This window comes from Streptopelia decaocto, assembly GCF_964273445.1.
Source record: "Streptopelia decaocto genome assembly, chromosome: 1".
Taxonomy (NCBI): domain Eukaryota; kingdom Metazoa; phylum Chordata; class Aves; order Columbiformes; family Columbidae; genus Streptopelia; species Streptopelia decaocto.
Window position 1 is genome coordinate 50,138,242 of NC_138663.1, and position 27,811 is coordinate 50,166,052.

Below are 27,811 nucleotides of genomic sequence, written 5' to 3' on the forward strand. Positions count from 1 at the left end.
CATCTAGATAAAACATTCTGATATTACTGAGTGATCAAATGACAAATGTATTTCATTCAACAAATACAATTAGTTTTTACAAATGCAAAGGAGAAAAGCAGTCCTAATGGTATATGCAGAAGGATAAACTGTAAGGCAGCTGTTAACACAGTTCTATGAAAACACCAGGTCAGTACTCAGCCATGATCAAAAAGAAAAAAAATATATGTTAGCACTTTTTAAGAAACAAGATGAAAATTTACTGTAACAATCTTACTGTAAAAATTTATTGTATATCTGCCTATGGAATTCAGTTCTAGTCACTTCTTCGAAAAATGTTATAATAGAATGAGGTAAAGTTTCAGAGAGGGACAAAAGGAAGGATAGAGCAATGTGAAAAGATACTAAACGGACTAAACTTTTATTTTAAAAAGAGTGAATATAAAGATGGATATGAGAGAGATCTAAAAATCCATAAAATGCACAGAAGACAAATAGTGAACAACTACTTTTGTACTGACTTTGGAAATTATCAGGTCTGAAACAAATGAAAAGAAACACATTTTAATCACTATATACATTTGTGAAACTCATAACTTTAATATATAGTAGAGGCCAAATACATAAATAAGTTCAAAAATGGACTAAATAAGTTTATGGAAATCAATTGTTAGTATATTAGCTACACTCTATACTCCAGAAACAAATTTTAGCTCAACTTCCCGGATAACCAACTTCTGTAATGTGATTCTGTACTTGTCTTGTTTGCTAGTAGGCACATTTACTAAACATTTTGCTACTGTCCATTTGTTGAACAGATACTAATGAACTGGATTTTCAGTCTGAAAATGCAACTTGGGTACCTAAATCACTTTGGAACTGTTGACATTTTTATAGCAGACTTACGAAATCCAACATTTTTAAGTTAACTTGAAATGTGAAATAAATACAGGGTCCATTTGCTTAAAAATGTAGAACAAAACACAAACCCTGGCAACTTGGTAGGTAAATACTATATCTGCTTAGCAAAATAAACAGAGCCAAGGCATGAACTTCAAGTCTTGCACATAGTAATCCATTCTGTTTAACTATCAACTCAGTATCTAGCACAGGACAGCCTAGGCCATGGTCTGTTTCCAATGGCAGCACGGATGAGGCAATCCTGGTTTTGGGAGATGGGAAGAGAAGGAAAGAGATGGATAGGTGGAAGAGATGGGAAGAGTAGTTATTTGTATAGATATCAGACATGATGTACCAGTTAAGCAGCATCTGTCAGTTTAATAGCATAGATATACCCCCGTAAGAATATGGGCACAATATGTCTCAAACATAATATTAGAATTAAATAAAGCAAAACTAATTCAGAGAAATAAATGGTGAAAAAAGGGAAAATATTTTTATGCTTCTATAATTTTTCTTGTGAAGAAGGCTCTCTTTTAAAAGCATCAAGCTTATGCTGATTAATAAAACCAAAAATGTTTAATTATCAAACTATTGATAAAATCATAAACAAAAATAGAGAGAAGATATCAAGTACACAAAACCAATAATATTTTTTTCTTATTATATATGCAAAATTAGAAATCAGAATACCATAAACCAACCTGGATTAGTGTGGCAGCTTCATGTTTCTCTCTCAAAGCTTCTATAAACTGTTGATTTTCTGTTTGGGTGCCATAAGTTTTCCTCCTGGCATGGTACTCCCGCCAAAGGGACTGGATCACTGATGCTGCCATATGTAGCCTCAGGGAGAATAAATACCTTTATGAATGACATAGTCTCACCAGTACAACAGGATTATCATAGCTGCCAAACTATAACCATAAAACATAACACTTTGCATTTAGATAAATGGAAGGCTCTGCCACTAAACTGTAAAGAAATTACAATCCAGATGTGGCATAGATGTTCAGAAACACTGGAGCATATTCACATCACATAACTTTGGAAGTCAAGTTATCTAAGGGGACTGGTCTCCACTGGGCTCTGGTTCCTGCCTGTTCACTGGAGAGGAAGAGTCTCCTCAAAGGAAGGATTAGGAGTAGAAGTGGTTTAACAATGACTACATAAACTATTGCAGGTGTCCATTTATCTCCACTGTCCATATAAAAACAAAACAAAAATAAAACAAAGAAACAAAACCCATAACAAAAAAAACCCAAACAACAACAAAACAAACAAAAAAGAAAACCAAACCACCACCACCAACAACAACAAAAAACAAACGAAAACCACACCAAAACCAAAACAAAACACTGAAGAGATCTAAATGCCAGAAGCTGCATGAGACAAATATCTCTAATGGAGCAGATAGGAAAAACTGAGTAAGTGCAATTTAACCTTTTGGCTACTTTTACCCTTCAGTTTAACACTACTGACCACTGGTAATATGTGTACATTTTCTAATTTGCCCATTGTTTAACAAGCACTGATTACAGACTATTTAGATTAGTTCAGTGATTCAGTTTTCTAAATGTATGTTCAATTAATATACACTGATGGAGAAAAATTTTAATGGCAGCTCTGCATTATGACTTTACTTTCTTGGAATCCTTTTCTCCACAAAATTCTCATTTCAATTGGACAGTGGGTTTATGAAAAGACATCTAAATTTCCCCCAGTCGTTAAACATCTTCAACTTCTTTTGTTGTGTAGTGCATCTACTTAAATAGAGGAGTGCTTTTCAGCAAAAAAGCACACTTAAGAGGTTAAGCCAGAATGTTTTTTTTCCTCAGATGTGTTTATTAAGTTTACTAAGCCCAAAATATGGTTACTTACAAGCTTTGCACCTATAAAAAGCAGTAGCTGCATTAAAAAACAAACAAAAAATCCCTTCTAATGGTTTCCATTCTGCGTTGAAGAGAGCTGTCCAACAACAGACTTGCAGAATGCATTTAAAACATTACATAAAAACTCTAAATGAACTATTTCAAAAATATTTTCTGAAGCATTCATCTTCCATAATAGACTACTGTACTCTTAATTCCAGCTTCCTGAGAGGCAATGATGAATTCTATGGTCTTCTTGAATAATAAATTTTATGACAAACTATTAGTGTGTTAAGTACCAGCTAAGCACTACTGCCCATTTACCATAAGTCTAAACAGCGTGAAGCAGCACACCTTCCACGCTTGTCTTTGTATTGTTCTCAATACATGTACTTTTCAAATGGAATTCTTATGAAATCATAACTGATTTTTTTAACCTTTAGGACAAAAACTTCAGCTTCCCCTGACTGCACTTTCAGAACCATACAAACCAGAAGCAAATGCATTCCAAAGAGGTAATAAACCAGTCTGTTCCATGCAGGAGAATATTTGAGGGCACAGAACAAGTTGAACTGCGCCCTCACCCCTGCCTCTACTTTTAAGAAGCAGGTTGAGACATGTTGGAGGAGTACCAAGGGCAGGGCAGGCTGTGAGCTCTTCAGTCATCACAACAGCAGGAGACTGGCCTAAGGTTAAGGGAGTAGGATGATAGATTTAAGCAACTTTTCCCTCTTGCCTTCTAAATGATACTGACTGTAAATTCTACATAGATTAATTTTGAATGTCTAATGAAGAGGACAGCTAAAAAGCCTTGCATTAGTTTGCAGTGTAAACTGCCCCAGGATTCCTGTAAACCATCTGGAATTTTCATCCTTAACATTGTATGTGTTATAAAATTGGTGTAATAAATTTATTGAAAAAAAATGAAGAAAAAGGTAGAAGACCAAGAGAAAGTTTTCAAATTCTCTTACTATACAGTATTTGTAAATTATTTTAAGTACATGCATATCTATAGTCCAATACATCAACTGGCACAATACTGCAAATGATTGTTTTTAATATGAAGTCTAGTGTGCATCACCTTAAAATAACTCTTTATTGTCTAGTAAGCTTAAAAATATTGTGTTCTTACTACAAGTTCTGTGTCTCTGTTTTGAACAAGAAATCCTCACTCCTATTGCCTATCCATACAATCTATTTGAAAGCAATACAGCATCTGTCTTACCTTTCTGTATCGTTCTCAAAATGCTGAAGATCTTTTCCCACATTACTTGCTACTATCCCTGACTGTTGCAATGTGAGTTGGGCTGACATGTTATTGTTGCCTTCACTCTCCCCACTGTAATTAATACAAGATTCAGTGCTCTTCTGCTTCACTCTCTGATCTTCTTTATTTTCCTTTTGGTGCACAGGTATGGAGGAGTTAATGAATGTGGCCTGAATATGGCCAGTAGTAATCCATCTTTTGGAAGGATCCAACAAGACCTGTTTATTTTCTGTCGCACCCATGATAAAGAGGTTATTTTTCTGTAGGCAGCCAGTGGATGTTTGCTTTAAATGATTTTGCAGTGCTTCTGGTCCATCTCTGTCAGTAATGTTTAGGTCCCCATACTCATGTGCATATCGATGTTTAATACTAAGTTTCATCAACTGATTAAAATACCAGCATTGTCCTTGTGCAGAATCAATGGAAGAGGCAATTCTGAAAAAAAAAAAAAAGTTTTTACATGTGTTTCAGACTATATGAATCCTTTTTAAAAAATACATTCCTTCTATTATTTTCTAAACTACTCTGTGTTTTCCAGTATCCTTACATGTTTCCACATTCTTACAATTAGTAATTACTTTGATTGAAAAGCAGTTTCAGTATTTATAAGTCTCAATTGCATTTTTTTTCAGCACTTAAAATATATTCATCTGTATTAGATTGCTTATTTTACTCTGACCTTTTTTTCAAAGGTTCCAGTCTGCTCCAAATAGGCACTAGGGCATGCATTTCACTATTAATTTTCTGTGTGGTTAGAGGCATATGAAGCTGAAAATTTTAGAGGATTTGAGGCAATTTTGTTACAAATCCTGTAATAGCCTTAATAATCCAATTTTATCTGGAAACTATGAAAGCTAATATAAAAATAACAGTAATTTTAAAATTTAGATTAGAACTACAGTAACAACCCCAAAACTTATATTCAAACCAACAAACCACAATGCCTAGAGAGAATTTAGGAAATAGAGACTTTTAAGTATAGATATTTTTATCAACATAAGGGAAGGTGCTAGATGGAAGTAACATGAATCTACAAAGTCTGGCTCTCATTAGTTCTTTGCGTTATACCATCTAAATGACAAGGATGACTAAGAGCAAATAGGAACTAATTGTTACAGATTCACAAGGGTGTCAGTATTTGGACAGTGTTTGTCCATTGTATCAGGTAGCAGGTACTTTTTGAATCACAAAAACATCTTGCTTTGATAGCACAGACAGATGCAGAGATCTGTAATCTGGAGCAATTTTCAGAGGAGCACGAAGTCAATTCTAGTTCAGCAACCCAAGAGCAAAAGTAGAAATAAGATCAGTGCTCTAGGGAGTTTGGAAAAATCAGGTCCTAAGATTATAGTTTCAATAACATAATTTTTCTGTTTATCACTCTTGAAAGGTGAAGCTTTGATAAGGTTTTAATGTGAAAAGACTCCACTTTTATAACTATTTCCTCTAGTGAAGTTCAACTAAGAACTTTTTAGATTTTTAAGAACATACAGAATCAGATTTTACAATAGTAAAAAAGATTCCAACTCTGCTAGGACAACTTCAGTGCTATTGGACAAATATGAATGGCTAAATCGGAAGCTAAAACTAAGAGGCCTAATTACACAACTCACTGTGCATTGGCTGTACATGTTATTGCCCATTATAGAACATTACTCCTGTTAATTCCACAAATATGACAATTCCTGAAAATATGCAAACCAGTGCATATGTTTGCTTAAGGATCTGATAATTTTAGCTGTTTCCCACTACACAGTAAGCATAGTAATTTCTTCAACATTAAATACTTAAAGCATTAGTTAAACACTCTAGGTAAACACTTTGAATTAGTTAATGTATTTAACAAGATAAATTCGGTACAAGACCATTACCAATGTTCTACAAAACATAAAATGGTGAGATGACAGAAGAATCAAAAAATAAATAAATAACCTAAGATTCATTCCCACCTTTTTTTTTCCTTCTTCTACTTTGTTTTGGTTTTGTTGTTTGTTTGCTTGCTTCAGGATTAAAATATTGTTGAAAAATCTCAGAACGTATTTATATTGAGCAAAATAAACTTCTTTATGAAAACTATATCCTGAGTATATTTGATCATTCTCAAAACCAGAATCAAATAAAAGCAAAACACCGGAACTGTGAACAGAGTAGGATATTTGTGCATTTTCTCTTTTGACAGGGGCATTTTGAGCAGCTGTTTCACCCTTTCAGCAGCTATGAATGCGGAAAGCAGAAACAGTTCAGTGTAACAGTGGTTGCAAAATACAGCCTTGCCACAGTTGGCATGCACCCTGTCTCCCAGCTGACATTTCCCTGGAAATCCAAAACTATACCCTTATTTTGTAGATTTTTAGGCTGCTCCCTGTGTATCAGTGGCTTTTCTTGTAGGCAATCAGATCAGCCTAAGTTTCAAGAAACTACAAAGGAAGCTGTAGTGACATCTATCTCAGAGAATTATGAGCAATGAAGTGGCTTGGTAACTGTATCTGAGGTTCTCCTGCACAGGTGAAGCTCCAAAGAACAGACAACAAAAGTTAAGATGGGGTCTGAGTGCTAGGTGGCAGTCTGCTTGGTGGTTCCCTTAGGTGAACAGGGATTTCAGACAGCTCTGGAGAAAATAAGAACTATTCCATGGGCTCGGGGTAGAGCTATCCTATCAATGCACTGCAGGTTTCTCAGTGTCTCTCAAGGATGTAATTCTTGATACCAGAGACGTGGTCCTGAAGACCACTTATTGAAACCACAGAAAGGAAGCTGCTATAATGGAAAATAGGCAGGACTGATTTACTTCTTCAATGGAAAAAAATGCACACGAGGAAAGAGAGAAGACAAAATAAGAAATATGACTGTGTTAAGACTTTTGATACCACAATATTTCCCTTTCACTAAATGTAAATTGGTTGTTTGCCTTTCAGACCATTTTTGGTATTATAGCTCAAGGACGTGGGTCACTAACTTTTCTGCAGTTACTTCTCGGTTAAGACACAACCAAGGTTTTAAATATAAATTGGCATCCAGACAAAACAAGAAATGGGATTATCCTGACTGAAGCACCAATATCAATACTGCCTGGCTGCTTCATATGTAATTAAATGTAGATGAATATGGCAGTCTTGCTACAACAAAATTTTATGGCTTCCAGCTTTGACCAGCCCATTCCCTCATGTTCTATGGCTACCCACAACTTTGTTTTGATCTTAACAAGTGAAAGTAACTTGTGCCATATGTTAATTTTAGCATAGCCATATAGGATGCACTGCTTCTGCAGTGGGAGAAAGGGATAACAAGCAAGAAGAGGAAGGGATTGGTCTTCCATAGCAATGTATAAATGAGCTATAATAGTGGCCCTGATACTATCTAAAGATCAAAATATTACTTTCACAAACAAATGCTAAGAGCAGAAAGCTACCTGTAGCTTTCTTCCCCAAAAGATACCTCTCAACTTGTGTTAGGATTTTCCAGGGACTTTGAGGAAAGATAACAGCATTACAATCAGATTATATTCTATTTGGAAATTCAATTCAGGCATTTATTAATGACTGTTGCAACTTCAGTTCTAACGTCAGCCCACCAGGAGTATCCACCACCGTCTTCTTGGTAAATTTAGACCAAATACTGCTGAGTTTCACGTGCAGTGTTTGGGGAGGGAAGAGGAGAGGAGAGGAGGAGCAAATCCCCACTGACACCACCTAGGAATTATAAGGACACATGCACAGACTGACTTAATGGATACAGAAAAGGACAACTTATTCACGCTTAAAGTCCTTTCAGTGGAGTTTAAATCAGGCAAAATGTTGCCACTTAGCTTAAGGTGGCAGTGAAACCTTGCTTACAGAGCTGACACATTTTGTATAGAATTTTCTACTGAAAGCCAATGAATGCCAGGTTATTTAAAAAGCATCATTTTGTCAGAAAGAGACAGTAAAAATTATATGGAAATGTCAGCAGAACAGACCTCTCAAAGGAAAAAGGGACAGTGAGAAAAACAGCCAGTTCTAATCAGCAAATTCTCCTGGCCATTGCTGCTGAGTCATAAATAACATTCTACCCCTTTGTGTGCTAGTTTGTGTTCTAGTTAAAATTTTGCGTAATGTCATGTTTTTCCCTTTGCAGTTCTACTGTGATTTTCATAATTCGGATACATTGAATATTCAAATAGTAAACTCCAGTTTTAAGTGAGCTTTTGTTTGTAATAGTGTGATGAAATCTAATTTGTCTAGAAGCATCATTACTGATGTTCAACTTGATGTTACAAAAGTCCCTTCCAAGGACATGAAAGAAGTCACTGTTTACATATTCTCTCCTGCAATGCCATTTACTAAATTCCTGTCATTTTCACTGCATTACATGTATAGTATTCATAAGTTCAAATCCTATTAGTCAGACATTTGCATATTTGATGACTGAAAGTAAATTACTGCAGCCAAGATGTCACATTGTTCTTTTATATGATTACTGACTACAAGACATCTAAAGATTATGTGTCAGAAAGCATTTATTAGAATAGAGAAAAGTAATTTTTAAATGTTTCACTCTTAAGCATGGCAAAAAAAGTGAAGTTTCAGGCAGAAACAGCACAAACGATTTAATTGGGCAGCAGTAGTATATGAAACATGTATTAGGGAAGCAAGCAGTGATTACTTTTGGCAGCTTACATACTTGAGGTCACACCTACAGGGGCTCATAACTTAGCAAGATGTGAAACAGACAGACATTTGCTCTGTTGTTGCCCTGTTCTTTAGCAACGTCACATTAACTCAGTCAAAGTATTGCAGTATGTACATATAACAGCTATACTGTTAAGGCTTACAGACAAACAAGTTGTTCAGAGTTCCTTTTATGAACTGCAGTCTTCAATGGTTTTCAACTTCATCCACAAATTGAACTTTTAAGTTAAAAATAAAATATACAAGGGCAGGCTTTAACAAACAAGAAATTAATTTCAAGACTTAATTTGACACAAGATGCTTCAACCATGTCAAAGTTACCAATTTAAAATATTATGAATTAATTCTCAAAAACCTCACAAAACCAACAACTTTCCCTCTTCCCCCTGTGCAACTACATATTCAGGAAAGAAGAGAGGTTAACATAATTTCTTCTTCCCACTGTTGTTCTTCTCAAACATCTGCAAGATCTTTCAAACAAAACTTACACAGAAAAATTCCCACTTGAATGAACCTCAGGAGGTCTCCAGTCCAATCTCCTGCTTCAAAGCTTGGTTAGCTCTGAGATTACATCAGGTTGCTAAGAGCTTTATCCAGTCAGGTCTTGAAACAGGTCTGTTCTCCAAGAACAGAGACTGCACAACCTCTCTGGGCAACCTGTTGCAATTCATCACTGTCAACAGCGAAATGTTTTTTCTTATGCCCAATTGTACTGCGTCTGGCTAAAATGGAGTGAATTCTCATGATAGCTGCCTGTTTGGTGCTGTCGTTTAGAATTGTGACTGAAACTGTATTGATAAAACACTAACGTTTTGCTGAACAGTGCTTTGACAGAGTCAAGGCCTTCTTTATCCCCCTCGACAAGTAGGTTGGGAGTGGGCAGGAGGCTGGGAAGGGACATAGCAGAGACAGCTGGCCTGACCAAGAATATATTCCACTCCATATAACATCATGCTCAGCAATAAAACTTGCAGGGAGAACTTTCCAAGGCAGACATTGCTCAGAAAATGGTTGGGCATCAGTCTGTTGGTGGGAGGTGGTGAGTGATTGCTTTGCATCACTTGGTTGCCTTTTTTTTTTTTTCCTTTCTCTTATTTTTTTTCCTTGATCTGTGGCTTTTTCTTGTTTCTGGTCTTCTGATTCTCCCATCCTGCTGGCAGAGGCAGTAGCAAGCAAGCAGCTGGTGGGTGCTTAGTTACTGGCTGTCATCAACCCACCACAACAGTCTGAACCTCTGTTGTTTCAGCTTAGATCCTTGTTGTTCACCTTTCTGTCATGCCCCACTGCAAACAGCCTGGCTCTGTCTTCTTGAGCATGTGCTTGAATCCCCTGACCTTCTTAGAGGCCATGCACCAAACTTGTTCCAGTTTATCAATGTCTTTCATGTGTTGATGATCCAAAACGTGGGGCACACTATTCTATATATGAGCTAATAAAGGCTGAAGAGAGGGAAATAATAACTTCTCTCAATCTACTGGCTATGTTCCTGTAGATCCAGCCCAGAACATTCTTAACCTTCTTTGATAACAGGGCATGCTGCTGGCTTACATTCAGTTTCTTACCTACCCAGATCTAAAGGTCCTTTTCAGCAGAGACATTTCTCAGCCAGCCAGTCCCAGCCTGTATTGTTGCAAGAGGTCACTCCTTCCAAGGTAAAGAACTTTGCACTTGTCCTTGTTGAATTCACAAGGCTCCTGTTAGCCTGTCTCACCAGCTTGCCTAGGTCCTTCTGAATGGTAGCCCTGCCCTCAACCATGTAAACAGTTCCTCCAGACTGTTGTCATCTACAAGCGTGGTAAGTGTGAACTCCAGCTCCAGGTCTCTGATAAAGACGCTAGAAGGACAAGTGAGCCTCCAGAAAGTAGCAGGAGCCATGGAATATTAATATTTAATAGTTGGTCCGAGCCTCACTACCCAACAGATTTCTTACCTGTCTAGCTGTCCATTCATGCAGACTACGGTTAAATAAACCATTAAATTTTATGAATTTCATCTTCCTCTCCCATTTTTTACCATCTTGCAGTAATGTATATAAAACTTAGGTCCTTAGAGTCTATCACAGCTCTCTCACAAGTCATATCCTAATCACAAGTTGACTTTTTTCTGCAAAGGATACTGACAAACCAGGTCTTAAATCTCAGACATAAGAAAATTTTCTCTATGATAAAGGAGGAGCAGTACTTTTTATTTTTTCCTCTCCTTATTTCTTTTGAAGAAAAAGAAAGGAAAGAACACTATTTCAAAATGGTTAATAGATCAGAAAGTATCAGCTTCCCCACCTGCAAACCAGAAGCCAAAAATCACAGAACTGGAAAAGACGTATCTTGAGGGTTTAATGGAGAAACATACGAGTTCTAGGAGCCACCTAGACATTACATCTGTCAGAGAAAACTGCACTATATAATTTTTTTTTCTAAACTACTTTCAGTCTAATTCTTAATATGAGCCTCTTTTCAAATAAATCTGTTTTGTGAACTATGAAGATTTTATTGCAGCTTAGTAACAGCCAATAATACGTCAATGTAATAAGCTGTTAGGTAGTAAGACACCATGGATATACAGGCCTACACGTAGATGCAAAACAGCTAGATTCTGAAAAAAAAAAATGTGGGTACTTTTTCTGAACCAAGAAGTACAAAAGGAGAAGTTCAGGCTAAAGCATTGTCAAATGTCACATGCTTCACCCGCTCTGGGATAATGTTCAGTACCTGGCAGGATCAAAGAAACTGCATTTCCAAACATCAGCAGGCAAGTTGTATATTAAAAGGATCACAAGGAGGGTAGACCACTACCAGAGAGTAGTGGCCAATGGCTCAATGTCTGGATGGACACCAGTGACAAGTAGTGTCCCTCAGGGGTCTGTATTGGGACCAGTACTATTTAATATCTTCATCAATGACATAGACAGTGGGATCAAGTTCACTCTCAGCAGGTTTGCAGATGACACCAGGCTGAGTGGTACAGTTGATACACCTGAGGTATGGGTTGCCATCCAGAGGGACCTGGACAAGCTCAAGAAGCTGGCCCATGTGAACCTCACGAGGTTCAACAAGGCCAAATGCAAGGTCCTGCACCTGGGTTGGGGCAACCTTCAGTATCAATACAGGCTGGGGGATAAAGAGATTGAAAGCAGCTCTGAGGAGAAGGACTTGGGGGTACTAGTGGATGAGCTCAACATAAGCCAGTAATGTGTGCTTGCAGGCCAGAGGGCCAATCATATCCTGGGCTGTATCAAAATAAGTTGAGAGAGGTGATTATTCTCTACTCCGCTCTGGTGAGACCCCTACCTGGAGTACTGCATTCAGCTCTGGAGCCCTCAGAACAGGAATGACATGGACCTGTTGAGAGAGGGTCCTGAGGAGAGCCATCAAGATGATCAGAGAGCTGGAACACCTCTCTTATGAGGACAGGCTGAGAGAGTTGTGGTTTTTCAGCCTGGAGAAGAGAAGGCTCTGGGGAGACCTTGTTGCAGCCTTTCAGTACTTAAAGAGGGCCTATAAGAAAGATGCGGACAGACTTTTTAGCAGGGCCCATTATGACAGGACAAGGGGTTATGGTTTTAAACTAAAGGAGTGGAGACGCAAACTAGACATGAGGAAGAAAGTTTTTACAATAAGGGTGGGAAAATAGTGGAACAGGTTGCCCAGAGAGGTGGTAGGTGCTCTATCCCTGGACGGGGCTCTGAGCAACCTGATCTAGTTGACATTGTTCCTGCTCATTGCAGAAGGCTTGGACTAGATGAGCTTTGAAGGTCCCTTCCAACCCAAACTATTCTCTGATTCTATCATTCCATATTGTGACCCTGCTAAGAAATGAAAGGGGTCTAAGAAAGAAGACATGCAATATTACTAAGTGTGAAAACATGAGAAGATTGAGCTATTCAGATATTGCAAAGTCATGAAAAGATAGCAGGTATAAACGATGAATTACCACTTGCAGTGTCTAGGTAGAAGTCACCGGATAACTAACCATGGTAATAATGATAAAGGTAGTAAGTGTGACAAATCAAAGATCTGTAAACAGAGCCATCTGATCCACTACTTTATGGAAAAAGAGGTTAAACCTTTTGCAGTCATTTAGAATGTGAATAATACAGACAAGCAAACAAATCCAGAAAAAAATAGACCATATTGCATAAATAGTCAAATTATGTTTGATTAAACTAAAGCTGGAAATCATGTTAATATGATTATACCACTTTCAGCATTTAAGCTACTGATCCTGCATACCACGGTATTATGTTGTGTGTGTGAATTCATTCAAGTATTACTAACTGACAAAATTCAAGGCCCACATGTTTTAATATTTCTGAAATACTCTTTGCACTGAAGTCAATGATTCTAATATCTTTTTTTTAACTTAATACATTTCCAGGCAAAAAGCTAAGTAAAATTCATAAGATCCCAAGAACTACACTAACAATATATGAAAACATATTTCTTAATGCAATTTATATTCACATAAATACATACCCCAGTTCAGCAGCCTTTTTATTCAATAGAACATTTTCTTCAATTTGAACTTCACAAAGTTCCAGAAACGTTCTTGATTCTGATCCCTTGGTTCTTTCAGTTGTGGATAAAGCATGACAGTTTAAGATTTCACCATCAAGAAACTGTAAACTAGGAAGGACCTTACACAAAGAAGGCCTTAAAAAGAAAAAGTCATAATTATTTTAATGAAAAAATCCTGATGCTAAAACTCCCATTTTATTGTTGCAATCTTATAACAAGACAGAACATGATTATAGTTCTCTAAGTATCTATATATATTTGATCTTACTCCATATGTTAATATATTAACTAAAACTTTATTCTTAATAAATCACAGAACTTAACAAGATTTCTTAATACTCTGTTGGTATAAAGACCACTGCTGAAATACTGGCTTCAGGGAGGTCAAATACAACATTCTTAGATCACTAGAGCTAGTATTTTACCTACTTAAACAGGTGTCCTGGTTTTGTTAAAAACAAGTTTCTCTTTCAGTGAATTTTGCCTGTCAGCTAAAGCCTTCATATTAATTGCATTTTCCTGGAGAACCAGACACATGTTTTGGTAAACCTAGCAATGGAATGCAAACTTATTGATAAGCACGGATGGACATCTCGTGAGAGGGGCAACAAGAAACTGGTGACCAAGAAACTGACCAACTGTGTATAACATTCCATTCATGTGAATACTTCATATAAAGTGGGAGATCACGAGGATCTCGTCCCTTTTCTCTTTTGCCTTTGCTTTTTCCCTTCTGCTTATGGCCGACATTAGGAGAGGACCTTGCTAGTCGTCCCTGCGAACTGAGGCCTAGTGAGAGACTGAATCCAGCTCCGGTTGGCTGCAGAGTCTAATCCAGGACTTTGGTGGCCGGCTCTGCCATTGCTGAGACTTTCAAGATTGGTTTTGTATATTTTGTATTATTTTCTCTATTCTTATTAGTAGCATTAGTAAAACATTGTTAATTTTTCCAACTCTCTTCTCTCTGTCCTTCTTTCCCTCCCGATCGTCTGTCCTGAATGGGAAGGGGGGAGAGGGAGGGGCAAAAAGGGGGAAGTGGGGGGGGGAGAGGGGGTTAACAATACATCTGCCAGGGTTTTATTGTCACCCTGCAATCTTAACCCTCGACAACAGGAAAATTCGACACACTTGTACATAGGCACCTGTAATGCATTTGATGAGTAGGCAACAGGGCAAACTAAGTCACAGAATTAAGATACAGCACTGATTTTGTTGACACATTGAAACGCGTATATTTAAAAACTGCACAGAATACTAAACATTGTCAATCTTACTCCCTTTACATTTGCATATACCATGTAGAGAAATATGATATTCAGTATGACTGAAAAAAAATCCACTTTTGAAATATTGAATTTGGGTCAGTGAAAGGGACGATAGTAGAGATGACATTTCCTTGCTATGAAAAGGACAGTTGGGGCCAGTGATGTAAGAAAACATATGTATGAGAAACTTATCTACTGATTTAAAAACCAGTATCAATTGTCTCTCTTTTAAGTTATTGTGAAATATAACCTGGTACTGCAACCTTGTTTCACATATTTCTTATACCAGACCAAATTTATTGAATGTTTCAAAACTGCAAAATTATTTAAATCAATAAATCAACATTCAATATTTTCATTAATTTAGTTTTACGTAACACTTCAGAACTCTTGAAAGAATGCTTATTGGAGGCTCTAAGTCCCCTTACTATTAAAAAAGATAATACTGTTTTCAAAATTTTAGAACTCCTACTCTTTCCTGTGAAGATAAGAGACTACTACTCAGCTCAGCCAATATACACTAATTTTAAAATCAGAGAAATTTTCTAAGACTGACTTAGAATTTTCTAAAATGTAGCTCAATAGAATAGTAGTTTTTGCAATTATAAAACTTTCCTCCTCTATTGCCTATTAGTGTAAGAATAACACTGTCTGAAATACAATTGGAATAAAACGATAGGTTTAGACAGAGTCCCTGAACACATAGAGAGAAATTACCAGAAGTGATGTTGAATAGGGATACATTTAAAAAATGCTGTATCAAAATTGATTGATGCTGGAAGTATTGTGTCTTAGAGCTATGGGATCTCAACACTAGTTTTTCCAGCTGGGTTTCTCCTGGTGAAGGGCTGAGTCAATATTTCATTTAGTGAAAACTTCCTGGTGAATATTCTGTCACTTAAGAGGCTCTATTAATCATTACAGCATTGAAACACGTTCCCTTAGGAGTGCTCAGACTGATCCTAGGGTTTAATTTTTAAAAAGCAATTTCTTACTACTTCACTTTTGTTGGTGTTATCGCTGGCTGGACATGAAAGTACAAAACTGATTGGGAAATTTTACAACTAATTCCTTTGTTGGTATCAGGGGGTTATGTAAAGTTCACTGGAACATATTGCCTGAAGTTATGGTCAATGCTGTATTCAGCAAATCCATATTTTATAGTATCCTATACGTTAAATCCTTTAGACAAATTAATCTCTTGTCTAATCATAAAAGCTCTATAGGGTCAAGCAATCTGAAGTGTCAGTTCTTATAGTTAAATTGGAATTCAGAAAGCTTTTCCCTTCTAGGTTACAAGTGACATAACAGTTAGTTCTGTAAAATAGTGGGAATTAAAACAATGCAAATGGAAATTTGAAATATTGTCACAGTCACTGAATTTTATTCACAGAATTACCTGCAGGAACCATGAGAGTGCAAAGAAGTCTGTTAATTAAAATAAAAACAACAACAAAAACAACCAAGAATGTATTTGTACAGCTATCTTTTAAACTACTCAAACATTTCCAACTAAAAGTTTCAAATAGTTTTTTTTCTTCTGCTGGAATACTAATCAGAAATTAGTACAAAAATCATCTAATGGAAGACATACATGTAAATGTGGGTTTGGTTTTGTTTTTTTTTTCTCTTAACACAAAACATGCTCCAAAACACACACATCCCAACCTCTGCTGTTGTTATATTAGGCAATCTAATATAGCAAATGTGAACACAATTTATCTAAAAACATTCTTGTGTAGCATTGCAGTGAAAAGCCCCACCTTTAAATGACATCAAATTATACAAGGAACAATTTTGGTGATTCTTCAAAATTCTTTCGATTGTTACAGAAATAAACAGCAAAGTAAATATTCGTAAAAGTCATCCTTATATGCTAATATATACAATGACGTAATTAGAACACCTGGCAAGCAGCAATGGAAGAGCACTTATACACACTGGTACTAGGAACATATTTCTGTGGTTTAAAAAGAAATTGTTCAGAGGTGGCAAATGAAGAAAAGTTTCTGATCATGTATGGGTTAAAAAATAATAATTTTATAAAGTACAGTTTTTCATAGCACTTTCAGTAGAAATGGCCTGAAAACTGTTTCAAATTCCTAAGCTTAAAAAAATATTTTTCTAGTAAAAAATCATAGTAATCTGTTTTAATTACATCCAAAATGAAAGTCCAACTGTTTTGTCTCATTTCATTTCCTCAGAAATTTTATTATGTCAACACTTTCCTAGATAAATACTTGATTTCCTTAGCTGAAAGAATTGTTATTGATTTAAATTCTTATTGATTAAATGCTTCTTTGTATACTTAATGGAATTATAGTCAGAGCTCACTAAAAGCTCACCCTGCCATTTCAACACTTGTATACTGAATTGCATTTCCAACCTGTCATTCTGTTCTTGAAGGCCTGTAGACTAGGAAGTACTAATTCTAAGGAAGATGAAAGAACACTTCACATTAAATTCATAGTGCTACTATACTTCTGCTGAGCAATTCGCTAAGACAGCTTTAAGTCTTGATGCCATTGGCCCATGTATGGGGTTTCAGACCACAGAAGTCTCAAGAAACCAGAAGACATCTACTAAAATAAAAAAAAAAAAAAATCTCCAAAAACCCTATCCATGTACAATTTTATTAATATGGCTTACAAATACAATCCTATCACAACTACTCATTTCAGGGATTCTGATGGCTGCATCTCATTTAATGTGTCAAGTTTCCTTTCTACCCTATCCAGTTTTTATATATACACATATTATAGTCTCTAGGACCAGCTCTTTAATTTTATTTCAGATTATTATTTCAGCATTATACATCACTGGAGGGCAAAGAACAGCATTGTTTTTACATCTGTGTATCTTTCATAAACATAAGTTTTTGATGTAAAGATAAGCAATTCTCAGAACAAGCAAAAAGTATAAGCTTCAATTACTAAGGAAAAATCAACCATTATTTCCAACTTTTTTTTTCTAATTTTGTTCTTCCTTAAAGGATGCTAAGCCCAGGATTCCTCAATATGTTTATTATAGACACCACGCTTTCTCTAGCTATGTGCAGTGTAAACCTATGACAGCAGCAGTTAAGCAGTGAAAGAGAAACACTCCAAGAAGTTATGTGATAGGCAGTCAGAAACTGATGGTTCTGAGAAGGGCAGGTAAGCAGTGTAAGAACATTCATAATCAGAGCAGAAATAAAGGTTTTAAACAGTGCAGAGAAAAGAGAAGGAGAAAAAGATTGAGAGAATGGCCTTCTTTGTGCAGAAGTCCTAGTGACATGTAAAATAGGGTAATAATGGTCAGTGAAAACTTCAGTCAGAAAGTTAAAGTTACCAAAGGTGGTAAACTTGTCAGTAAAGGGAGCAAACAGCATTCATGCGGAAAATGATGTTGTGATCATTGTACAAAGAAGTAGTTACAAATAAGCAGCACAAAGCAAGCCTATATCATTCCTGTAATTTTTGCATTTGCCTAAAGAAATTATCATGAAGAAAAATACTCGTTTAACAGCTGAACAGCATAGAGGGACAGCTGTTGAGTTTTAGCACAAACTGCTTCTAAGGTTCAAAGTGCTAGGTCAAACATCAAGATTTTTGTTTAAATAAAACTACAAACTGGAATTCTCAGAAAATAAAGATCACACAATTGAATTTTGTTATTTTCATATAATCATCTTCCAATTTGTGGTAGTGTTCATACTTACCTATTTTCTGCTATATAACTAATGTATGTACACCAAGTTTTTGGCTGACTTTGACTGATGAGCAAGATGTGTATACATCAAGTTTTTAGCTGATTTTGGTTTTTTTGATTCAGCAAATTAATTTATTTTCTTACCTCCAATTCCTTTCTTGGAGAAGAGGATTTCCACTGAGTGACAACTCCTTTAGTTTATGGCAGCCACTTAACCATGTAATAACACCTTTAAGGTCTGTATTGTAGTAGGAAAGAAAATTAAATATAAATTTGAATGCAGAACCATATTATTTCTCATAAAATCTTACATCAAAGTAAAATGTACCGAAATAATGAAGTACTACAAGCAATTCTGCTACCTATACATACACTATAGTTATAATTAGTATCTATAACACCCATATTTGGAAAATATTTAAGTTTTCTCCGTAAGTGTCTCCTATAAATAAATGGGAACAATCAAAACCAAGTAAGTTTATAATTTAATGAAGAAGTATTTGTTTGGATGAGGTTTTATGTATTTTTATACAACTCACCTGACAAGCAGTTATTTTTGATATCCAGTTTTTCCAAAGATACAAATGAATTTAATGGCACAAGCTCAGTTAATCTAAGAGCAAAACATAAAGGTTTTTTTTTTTTAATTACATAAAACAGCAGTTCATAAAGGCATTAGAATCTTTTACAGTTATGACAATTGCCTTATTTACATAAGAAAATACTCATTTAGCTATCCAAGGTGCTAGAACTAATTACTGAACTTTTAACTTGAAAGTAAGTCTTTTCAGTAGCTCAAGTTTTAGTATTTACTCATTAATGTTTTGTTTTATCTGGTAAATACTTCATTCCGTTTCTTGCATTTAGTGCTGAGGCTCTGAAGTCTTGTAAAATTTACACAACTCAAGGAGCTTTCTTTAGGCACCATACGAAGAATGAAACTAACAGAAGGCCCTGATTTTGGAGAAGAAATAAAACTTGTTTTTCCTCTTTCCTCTTCATTTCTCATTGCTCAAACTTCTTGTCAGTTTGTTTCTCTTCTCCTCTCAGCACATTACTTCCTAGATCCTTAAACTAACATAATAATCACAGTTGTATTTCTTAACAGGTCAAGGCTGCACTGTCCTGCAATATATATTCAGTGCTTCCTCTGTCTTGCTGCTTCTGAGAGACAGCGTTGAATGGGTGCCTATTATATAGACAGTTACGGAAATGCTCAGCTTGCGTATCAGAGCTTTTCTTGTGCAATGAAGCAGGAAAGCAGCAATAAAGCCATGACAAAATTCTTATTTGTAGTATTGAAGAGGAAATGTAAGGAAACGGCGCTGACATTCATTTGTACAAATGTTTTTGGACTATAAGATGTATATTATCACCACTATTAAAACATTAGTGTGCAGTGTTATTCAAGTTTCTTTACTTACAAACTTGCATTAGTGCAACTAAGAATGAATGTTGGATGGTTTGGTCAGCTGTCAGGCTATTTCAAAATATTACTTTTTCAGATTGTTTTATGTTAAATATGAAAGAGGGAGGAAAAATTAAAATAAAGATAAAAAAATAGTCTTCAACTAAAATGAAAATGTTTCTGTACAAGCACATACTAAAGCAACTATACCTTTTGTAAAAAGAAATCCATGGGTAGGTAACTTGTTTCATCCCTGTAAGGACAAGGCCTAAGCACAATAAGAGAACAGTAGCACCAATGGAAATGTGTGTGGTCATTTTGTGACTGCTAATTTTCCTGGAAAGCAGCATTTTCTGAGGGTTATAGTGCCTTTGAAAGCTATACATCAGAATTCTTATGGCCAGAAACATGACTATGCAAAAAACCAACACCCACCCACTCCAAAAATTTACAACTGGTCAGAGACAAAAATGCTATTTGTTGCTATAATGTATGACTTTGTCATGTTTCCAGCACAGGTATTACAACTGAAAGACAGAGCTGGATTTAACTCTGGTACCCAAATTCTGGACCAAATGTTGGTTGCAGAATCTTTTATCTTGTTGAAAGTTCGACCACATGCAAAACAGAAAAAAACACCACCGCCACCAATAAAACAAACAAAAAACCAACCAAAAAACAACAACAAAAAACCAAAACAAACCAAAAAAACAACAAACCACACCACATTTCCATGTTCAGTTGACAAGTATTTCTGTATGTCAACATAACATTCTACTAGTAAATTCAGATAAATGGATCATAGAATGGTTTGGGTTGGAAAGAACCTTAAAGACCATCTAGTTCCAACCCCTCTGCCACGGGCAGGGACACCTTCCACTAGCCCAGGTTGCTCAAAACCCTGTCCAGCCTGGCCCTGAACACTTCCAGGGATGGGGCAGCCACAGCTTCTGTGGGCAACCCGTTCCAGTGCTTCACCATTGTCATGGTAAAGAATTTCTTCCTCATATCTAATCGAAATCTGCCCTCTTTCAGTTCAAAGCCATTACCCCCTGTCCTCTTGTAAGAAGTCCCTCTCCAGCTGTCTTGTAGGTCCACTTTAGGTAATGGAAATTTGCTATAAGGTGTCCCCTGAGCATTCTCTTCTCCAGGCTGAACAGCCCCAACTCTCTCAGCCTGTCTTCACAGGAGAGGAGCTCCAGCCCTCTGATCATCTTCATGGCCCTTCTCTGGACTCACTCCAATAGATCCATGTCTTTCTTACGCTGGGGGCCCTAGAGCTGAATGCAGTACTCAGGTGGGATCTCAAGAGAGTGGGGTAGAGGGGGTCAATCACCTCCCTAGACCTACTGGCCAAGCTTTTTTTGATGTATCCCAGGATATGGCTTTCTTCCTGGGCTGCAAGCGCACATTGCTGGGTCATGTTGATCTTCTCATCAATCAACACCCACAAGTCCTTCTCCACAGGGCTGCTCTCAACCCATTCTCCACCCACACCGCATTTGTGCTTGAGACTGTCCTGACCCAGGTGCAGGACTCTGCCCTTGACCTCATTAAACTTCATGAGGTTCACATGGGCCCTCCTCTTGAGGCAGTCAAGGCCCCCTGGATGGCATCCCTTCCTTTCAGTGTGTTGACCACACCACACATCTTGGTGTTGTCGGCAAACTTGCTGAGGGTGCACTCAATCCCACTGTCCATGTCTCTGACAAAGATGTTAAACAGCACCAGCCCAATACTGACCCCTGAGGAACACCACTTGTCACTGATCTCCACATAGACACCAAGCCATTGATTTGAACTCTTTGAATGTGACCATCCAGCCAATTTCTTATCCACTAAGTGGTCCAGCCATCAAAGCCATATCTCTCCAATTAGAGACAATGATATCATGTCAAACAGTTTGCACAAGTCAGGGTATAAAGTAAATTGAGCTTGTGTCACTATACCTCCATTTCTTTCGCAAGTCATATAGTAAAGTTGTCCTGGTTCTAGTCCTATATAATTCTGTTACCTCCCTTGCAGTTTTCCATGGAACCAAATAAATATGAAGAAGTATTACAACTAAAATGGATTAAGCCCTGTATGTAGATCTGTACATAGAATACAAATACCAGCATTTTAGGTGTTCCTGGCCAGTCACAGTACATAAATATATTTAATATTTGTAACAAATATTATCATAGATATTAGTGGCTAACAGTATGACTGCAAAGACTGAAAATCCATGATTCAGATTATAGATTCACATATTCAGAAATATCCAAGAAAATAAATGTTGTACTTTGCATAACGGATGAAAGATAATGCAGTTCTCTAGATCTTTATCAGTATATGCTGTGGTGAATTAGAAATTGTCTACAGGACTATTCTTGTTTGCTGTTGGCATTATGAGAGTTAAAATGTTTCCCCGTCATTCTATAGCTTTCCCTTTACTGACATTCTTTGTTAATTTTTTTCCTAAGAAAATTCAAACCAGAAAAACAAAGGACATTACTGAAAACTTAATACTACTTGACCTTGTCACTTTAGCCCTGGGCATAAGAGAGATATAAATTACAAAGAAGACACAAAAGTAAAAGATATTCACAAAAAAGCAAGCTATAGCTTCCTCTTTCTGTTCCCATTTAAAGCTGTAGCAGAACAGGACACAGATAATCACAGAAACTCTGTGTCAGAAAACAAGATTTAAGAGACTAGAATAGTTGCAAGTATGCATCAGAGAAAATTAAGATTGCTTTTCCAAACATGAACAGCAGTTACTGTGCGGGACAGTCCAAATCCTGCTGGGCATCTGCTTTTCTCCAGAAAAATAATCACTGATGTTAATGAGAGGTTAGTAAAATAATTGAGAGGAGGGTAAAATACTTGAAAATAAATTTATATTAATCTACATCTTGAAGTGATGTCTATATTTCTTTTTCCTTCTTTAAACATAAAAAATATGTTAGTTTGCAACATCCACCATATTTCTAAGTAGTAATTAAATAGAATGTAGGAAATCTGTCAGTCACTTGTTTCTTGATTACTCTAGTAGGCAGAACTTCAACAGTATTGTCCATGATGTCACATACTTAGAGAAAAACTTATCACCAGCAAGGAATTACTGGAAGCGATCCAAAAAATCTAGACTGGTAAGGATGAGGAAACCCACTATACATAAGCATAGCTTTTTCATGACCAACTTATTTGAACATCCAATGACATTTAGATTTAATATGATAACTCTGGAAAAGTGGTCAAATTCTCAAAATGTGATGGCTTACAGTGACAGTGAGTTCAACTCTTATATCTGACAAATTTAGTTAAAAACACAGATATCATATATATACATGTAAGTAGGGAGGACAATACGTTCTACAAAAGAATTGAGCTGATTTTCAGCATTTCTATTATAAGCTTTTTAGGAATAGTATGCATCTAGTTGCAAAAACATGGGAGGAACATGTTCATAAAGAATTTGACTCTGGCCAAAGTAGCTTCCCCCCAAAAAAAAAATTTTTGCAGATTGCATTTTTTTAAATATTAAATTTTTATCTATCACATTTAGGTTATCTTAATGAAAAACAAGAGATAGCAAAACAAGAACTTTGCCATTAATGCCATATTAAACCAGAAATTTTAAAAGGGATATATTTGTCTATTTTGAAGTTGCAAAAAAAAAAAAAAAAAAGTAATGGCTGCCTGAAGAGCAGATTGATTTAGTGTTTCATTGTAAAACTTTAAATGAAAAAGACATTAACAAGTAAGTTACATAGTGAAGTCAGATTACATGTAAATATAAATACCACACAAACTCTTAACACAGATTAATTATGTATTAATTTTAGTCCCAGGGGCAAGATTTTTTTCTCTCTACCTAAATCTTTATCCAAAACAGAAGAAAAAAGAAAATGTGCCTTTTTTTAAAACTAAATTAACAGTTGTGTTCTCCATTTGCTATAAAACAGAGCACAGATCTTCATAGTCCCAGATCTGCAGTAATCAAATCAAGAGGATATTCATCATTGGCTTGGGTCAATTGCACATTGACCAAGTGTAGCTTTGTATGTGAAAGCCACAATAAAACACTTAATAAAAGCAGTAGTGGTGAAATAGCTGTCATTTTTATACTGAAGGAATTAATCACTATGTGTTATATTATAATTCATTGTTGCTAGATTGTAGCTTTAAAAAATAATTTTTTGAGTTTTATCTCCAGCAATTTCTGATTTATGACACAGACAAAGCATATCAGGAATAAAAAAAACCCTGTGAAATTGTGTAAGAATTTTCTTTTCACAGTACTTCACTTTTAGAAAGAATACAGGTTCACAGCATTACCATTATATGGGCTTCCTGCAATCAGTAAAAAGGAAATGGCACTCAGTGCACACTTGAAAAAAATTCACAAAATTGCACTAGCTGTAGGATAAAAGTAAAGAAACAGCTTTTCTTTCAACAGCTTACTCCATTACATTCACCATTTCTATAGAACATCAAGTTACTTATGCTACAGCACACACATATGGAGCTGCTTATAAGTGTACGTAAAGTAAGTGTAACAGAGCAGGCTACTGAAATGCCAGGAATTTTGAGGCTTTTAATATGCATTTAAGACTATCTTGTCCTGTTTGTCACAAAGATGTGAGATCAGCTATAGATACATCAAGGAAAGAAAGGGAATTGTTTGGAGAGGAGGAATGTGTTTATTTTCAGCACATCCAGTTTGCTGACACAAAAACATGAGCTTTATTGCAGTCCAGCAGAAGAAACTCAGTGGACCAAACAGTGCATCTCAGCCTGGCCACTTGAAAACCAGAAGAAGCACTACAATGGACATTAAAAACTGTAGGATCATGGGACAGGCAAGCGATATAAGGTACATCTACATGGCCAGTCCTAGATCCGACCTAGATCCAGAGGCTGCATTCAAGCTATGCCTGAGACCGTGCTCCTAATTTTGTTTTCTTCCTAAGAGGCACGTGAGACCTTCAAGCTGCTCTGCAAACTTTGTATTACACACAGCATAGCTACACCTTCATGTTAACAAAAAAAACAAACCAGAGGGAGAGGAGGAAACTACAATAAGGTTGAGTCGCATTACTGCATGTTCCACAAAAAGATGCATAAAACAAGGCAAAAAAAAGTTAAGAACACAAATTAAATCAACACGTGTGATTCAGAACCTAACACTTAACAAATAATGCTCTCATTAATCACAGGCAGGAAGTACCTTCTCCAAACTCCAGAAGAATCAATAAAAGAACAACAACGAAAAAAACAACCTAAAAGCCCGGCAACATGAAGATTAGATTCTGTAAATATAGCCAGGTGTTATATTTATATCCAAGAGTTTACATGCATACTACTTCATTGGAGATTATATGAAAACAATCTCAAAAGTTAAATACAAATATAAATTGTATATACTTAAATAATATTAATTTTCTATGAAGGACATTCCTTATAATATTAATAACAGGACTCAGTCTTACGCATCTTACAGATCTTTTCTCCCACAGGCTCCCAGCTACAGCTGACTCTGCTGAACTGAATGTCACATAAGATGGGATTCATCTCTTCAAATGAAGACACCTACATGTGTGCTGGTCATTTTGACCCTGTTAATAGTCAATGAAGATGAACAGGCACTTGTAGGCTACGATTAGACTCAAAGCAAACAGCTAAAAATGGCAGATGAATCACATGCTAAAAGCATCTCCTCTTCACTAACAGGAGTGTTAAGTGATTAGCTCAGTGTGTTTATTCTGTATATTGTCTGTAACAGAGTATATTCCATTAGTTTAGCTGAGATCAATCTTGTTCAGAGCAAAATGGTCACAGGATAGAAAAATAATTTATTTTTCTTACTTTAAAATTCATTTTACCACTAACACATTGTAAATTGTAACAATTGTTCCTTATTTTTCTGCATAATATAAATTGAGAAAAAGGAGAGAGGAAATAAAAATTTTCATTCCTGAGTATCTGGTCATTCTAACTCTACAGATGTAAAGATTAGCTTAGAAAATGAACAGAAAGCTAATTATGGAGTACTTGAGTGATGATCTAGTTTTATGCTACTTGTCTTGATCCTTCTGTTTTATTTTATACCTTTCAAACTGAATGATAAGAGTGAAAAATTCAAGCAAATATGCTTGTTTTGGACGACATTAATATATGTATGTAAAATAAAACCCCAACATTCTCATTTGTCCTTTTTAACTCTAACAGTTGCACTTAATATAGCCTTCAAAGTCTGTTTTGAATAAGCTAGCTGTGAAATATGAAGTTTGACAGACATACTCTAGAAACAATTGTTAAAGAAAGGAAAAAAAAGAAACACCATGGTTTTAATAATGCCACAATTCTCAAAAATTATTTTCATATACCATCTAATAGAAAAAAAATCACTTTTCATAGTAAATGCTGTTTCAAACTTTCTTAGCTAAAGGTAGCCAATATCATTACTTGTCAACCACATATTTTCAAAGAATATCTGGAGAACATAGTGATATTTAAACCATACTGAGAATTATAGTTTTCAGATAAATGTTACGTTAGTAAATTCCTCTGTATCAGTTTTTTAGTGGAAAAATGTTTCTTGCTTACCTATTTTGAGACAGCAAAAGAATCTGCAATAGAGGCAACCAATACAAAGAAAGCATTCTCAAAGTAGAAATGCTATTGTCATGTAAATATAGTTCTCTTACGAGAACATGATTTTCCAGTCTTGGAAACTAAATAGAAAAGAGATGGTTATTTAAAATTAATATAAATTAAAGAAATAACAATGGAATGCTTACCAGATGCTTTTCATAAATCATTACTAAATACAAGCAAAACCCACATTTTGGGTATATATACAATTTCCTTATTTTGTAGGTACCCATTGCCACACATAATTTCTACATATCAGGTGGTATTTTTTAATGTATTCTACCTAGTCTGAATAGTCAATATAAATTAAAAAAAAAAAAGTCAAGAGCCCAAGAGTCACAGTCTTACTATTTTATTCATGCAGTTATTTGCTGCTTATTGACAACGGTTTTCCTCTCTCAGATTCATAAGAGAATTATTGTCAGTAACTGTACACTGAGTGTACAGTTAGCAAACTACATTTCCATTTTAAATGCTGCAGCACAAACTTCAACTTTTGGAGGATCAGCATACATTCAAATCAGTCTGAAGTATTACCTATACATATTGATAATAATATATTGTTACATTTTAAACAAAGAATCAGCATTATGTAACATAAACTGTAAACTAAATGCTATAAGCAAAGGAGGGAAATATAATAACTGAGGGGACAATTTTTCAAGGACTTAGGAGCAATAAAATACTTAACCGCTACCCATTTATAACTTTGAAAAATCTCCCACTAACAGGGGAAAAAAAAGCCAACCTAAAAGCCTGAAACATTCCACATCATACAAATAGCACATGATCAGCATTCTGAAAAATATGACTGTTAACAAAGGTGTTTGCATGACAGCCACTGAATTCAAAGCTTTTACCTCCTGGAGGTTATTGCCTTGCAACTTCAAAATTTGAAGTAGGCCACAATTCTCAATGCCTTCAACTTGTGTGAGATGATTAAAAGAGCAGTCTAGGTGAATGAGAGTAGGTGCTTCACAAAGACCTTTTGTGCTGATTAACTGATTATGGTCCACAATTAATTGCTGAAGATTTTTCAATGATGCCAGACCACCTGAAAATTAAAAATTTTAGCTGAATTAAGCCATAATGAAATAAACCCCTGTTGGTTTTCAAGTACTAAGAAAACTCTGGACTCTCAATATATTTATACTGTCTATAGCAGCAATTAATATTAGTCCTGTATAACCATTAGCCATATACTAGCCATAATAACAATTCATAACCCCTTTAGCACTTCTGTTGGAACGGAACATTCTTGTAGTAATAAACTAACCATGCTTTAAGCAATTCATAGCTGTTACTCAGAACCCATGGGCTCTGTGAAATGCTAACAGCCCTCTTAAAATCATCCCTCAGAATGGAAACAATATTTATGCTTAGAAGTTAATTTTCATTATTTCATTATTAAAAGGTTTTTCTCAAGTTATCAGCAAGGTGAGAACAAATTGTGTTAAAACTTAGACTAGCACAACCTCTATTATTTGAGTGTATCTTGTTTAACAAATTATGTCATAAAATATTTTTAATGAAGAAATTTGGACAGAAAATTTAGTGCCTTTAAGTATAAAGCTATACTTCTAGAGACATCACACTCTCAAACTTACTCCT

The 27,811-nt window shown here is 35.8% G+C and overlaps 1 protein-coding gene across 1 annotated transcript in view; it reads right to left on the reverse strand.

Annotated features, from left to right (window-relative positions):
* Positions 1 to 27,811, reverse strand: part of LRRIQ1 (leucine rich repeats and IQ motif containing 1) — a gene marked incomplete at both ends in the record, with an annotated part of 109,381 nt that overhangs the window by 67,428 nt on the left and 14,142 nt on the right. The window contains 7 exons of the mRNA XM_082065663.1: positions 1,584 to 1,722; positions 3,973 to 4,449; positions 13,154 to 13,330; positions 18,295 to 18,388; positions 18,690 to 18,763; positions 26,153 to 26,280; positions 27,061 to 27,254. Of these exons, the coding sequence (XP_081921789.1) occupies positions 1,584 to 1,722; positions 3,973 to 4,449; positions 13,154 to 13,330; positions 18,295 to 18,388; positions 18,690 to 18,763; positions 26,153 to 26,280; positions 27,061 to 27,254 (1,283 nt within the window). The remainder of the gene's footprint in view (positions 1 to 1,583; positions 1,723 to 3,972; positions 4,450 to 13,153; positions 13,331 to 18,294; positions 18,389 to 18,689; positions 18,764 to 26,152; positions 26,281 to 27,060; positions 27,255 to 27,811) is intronic.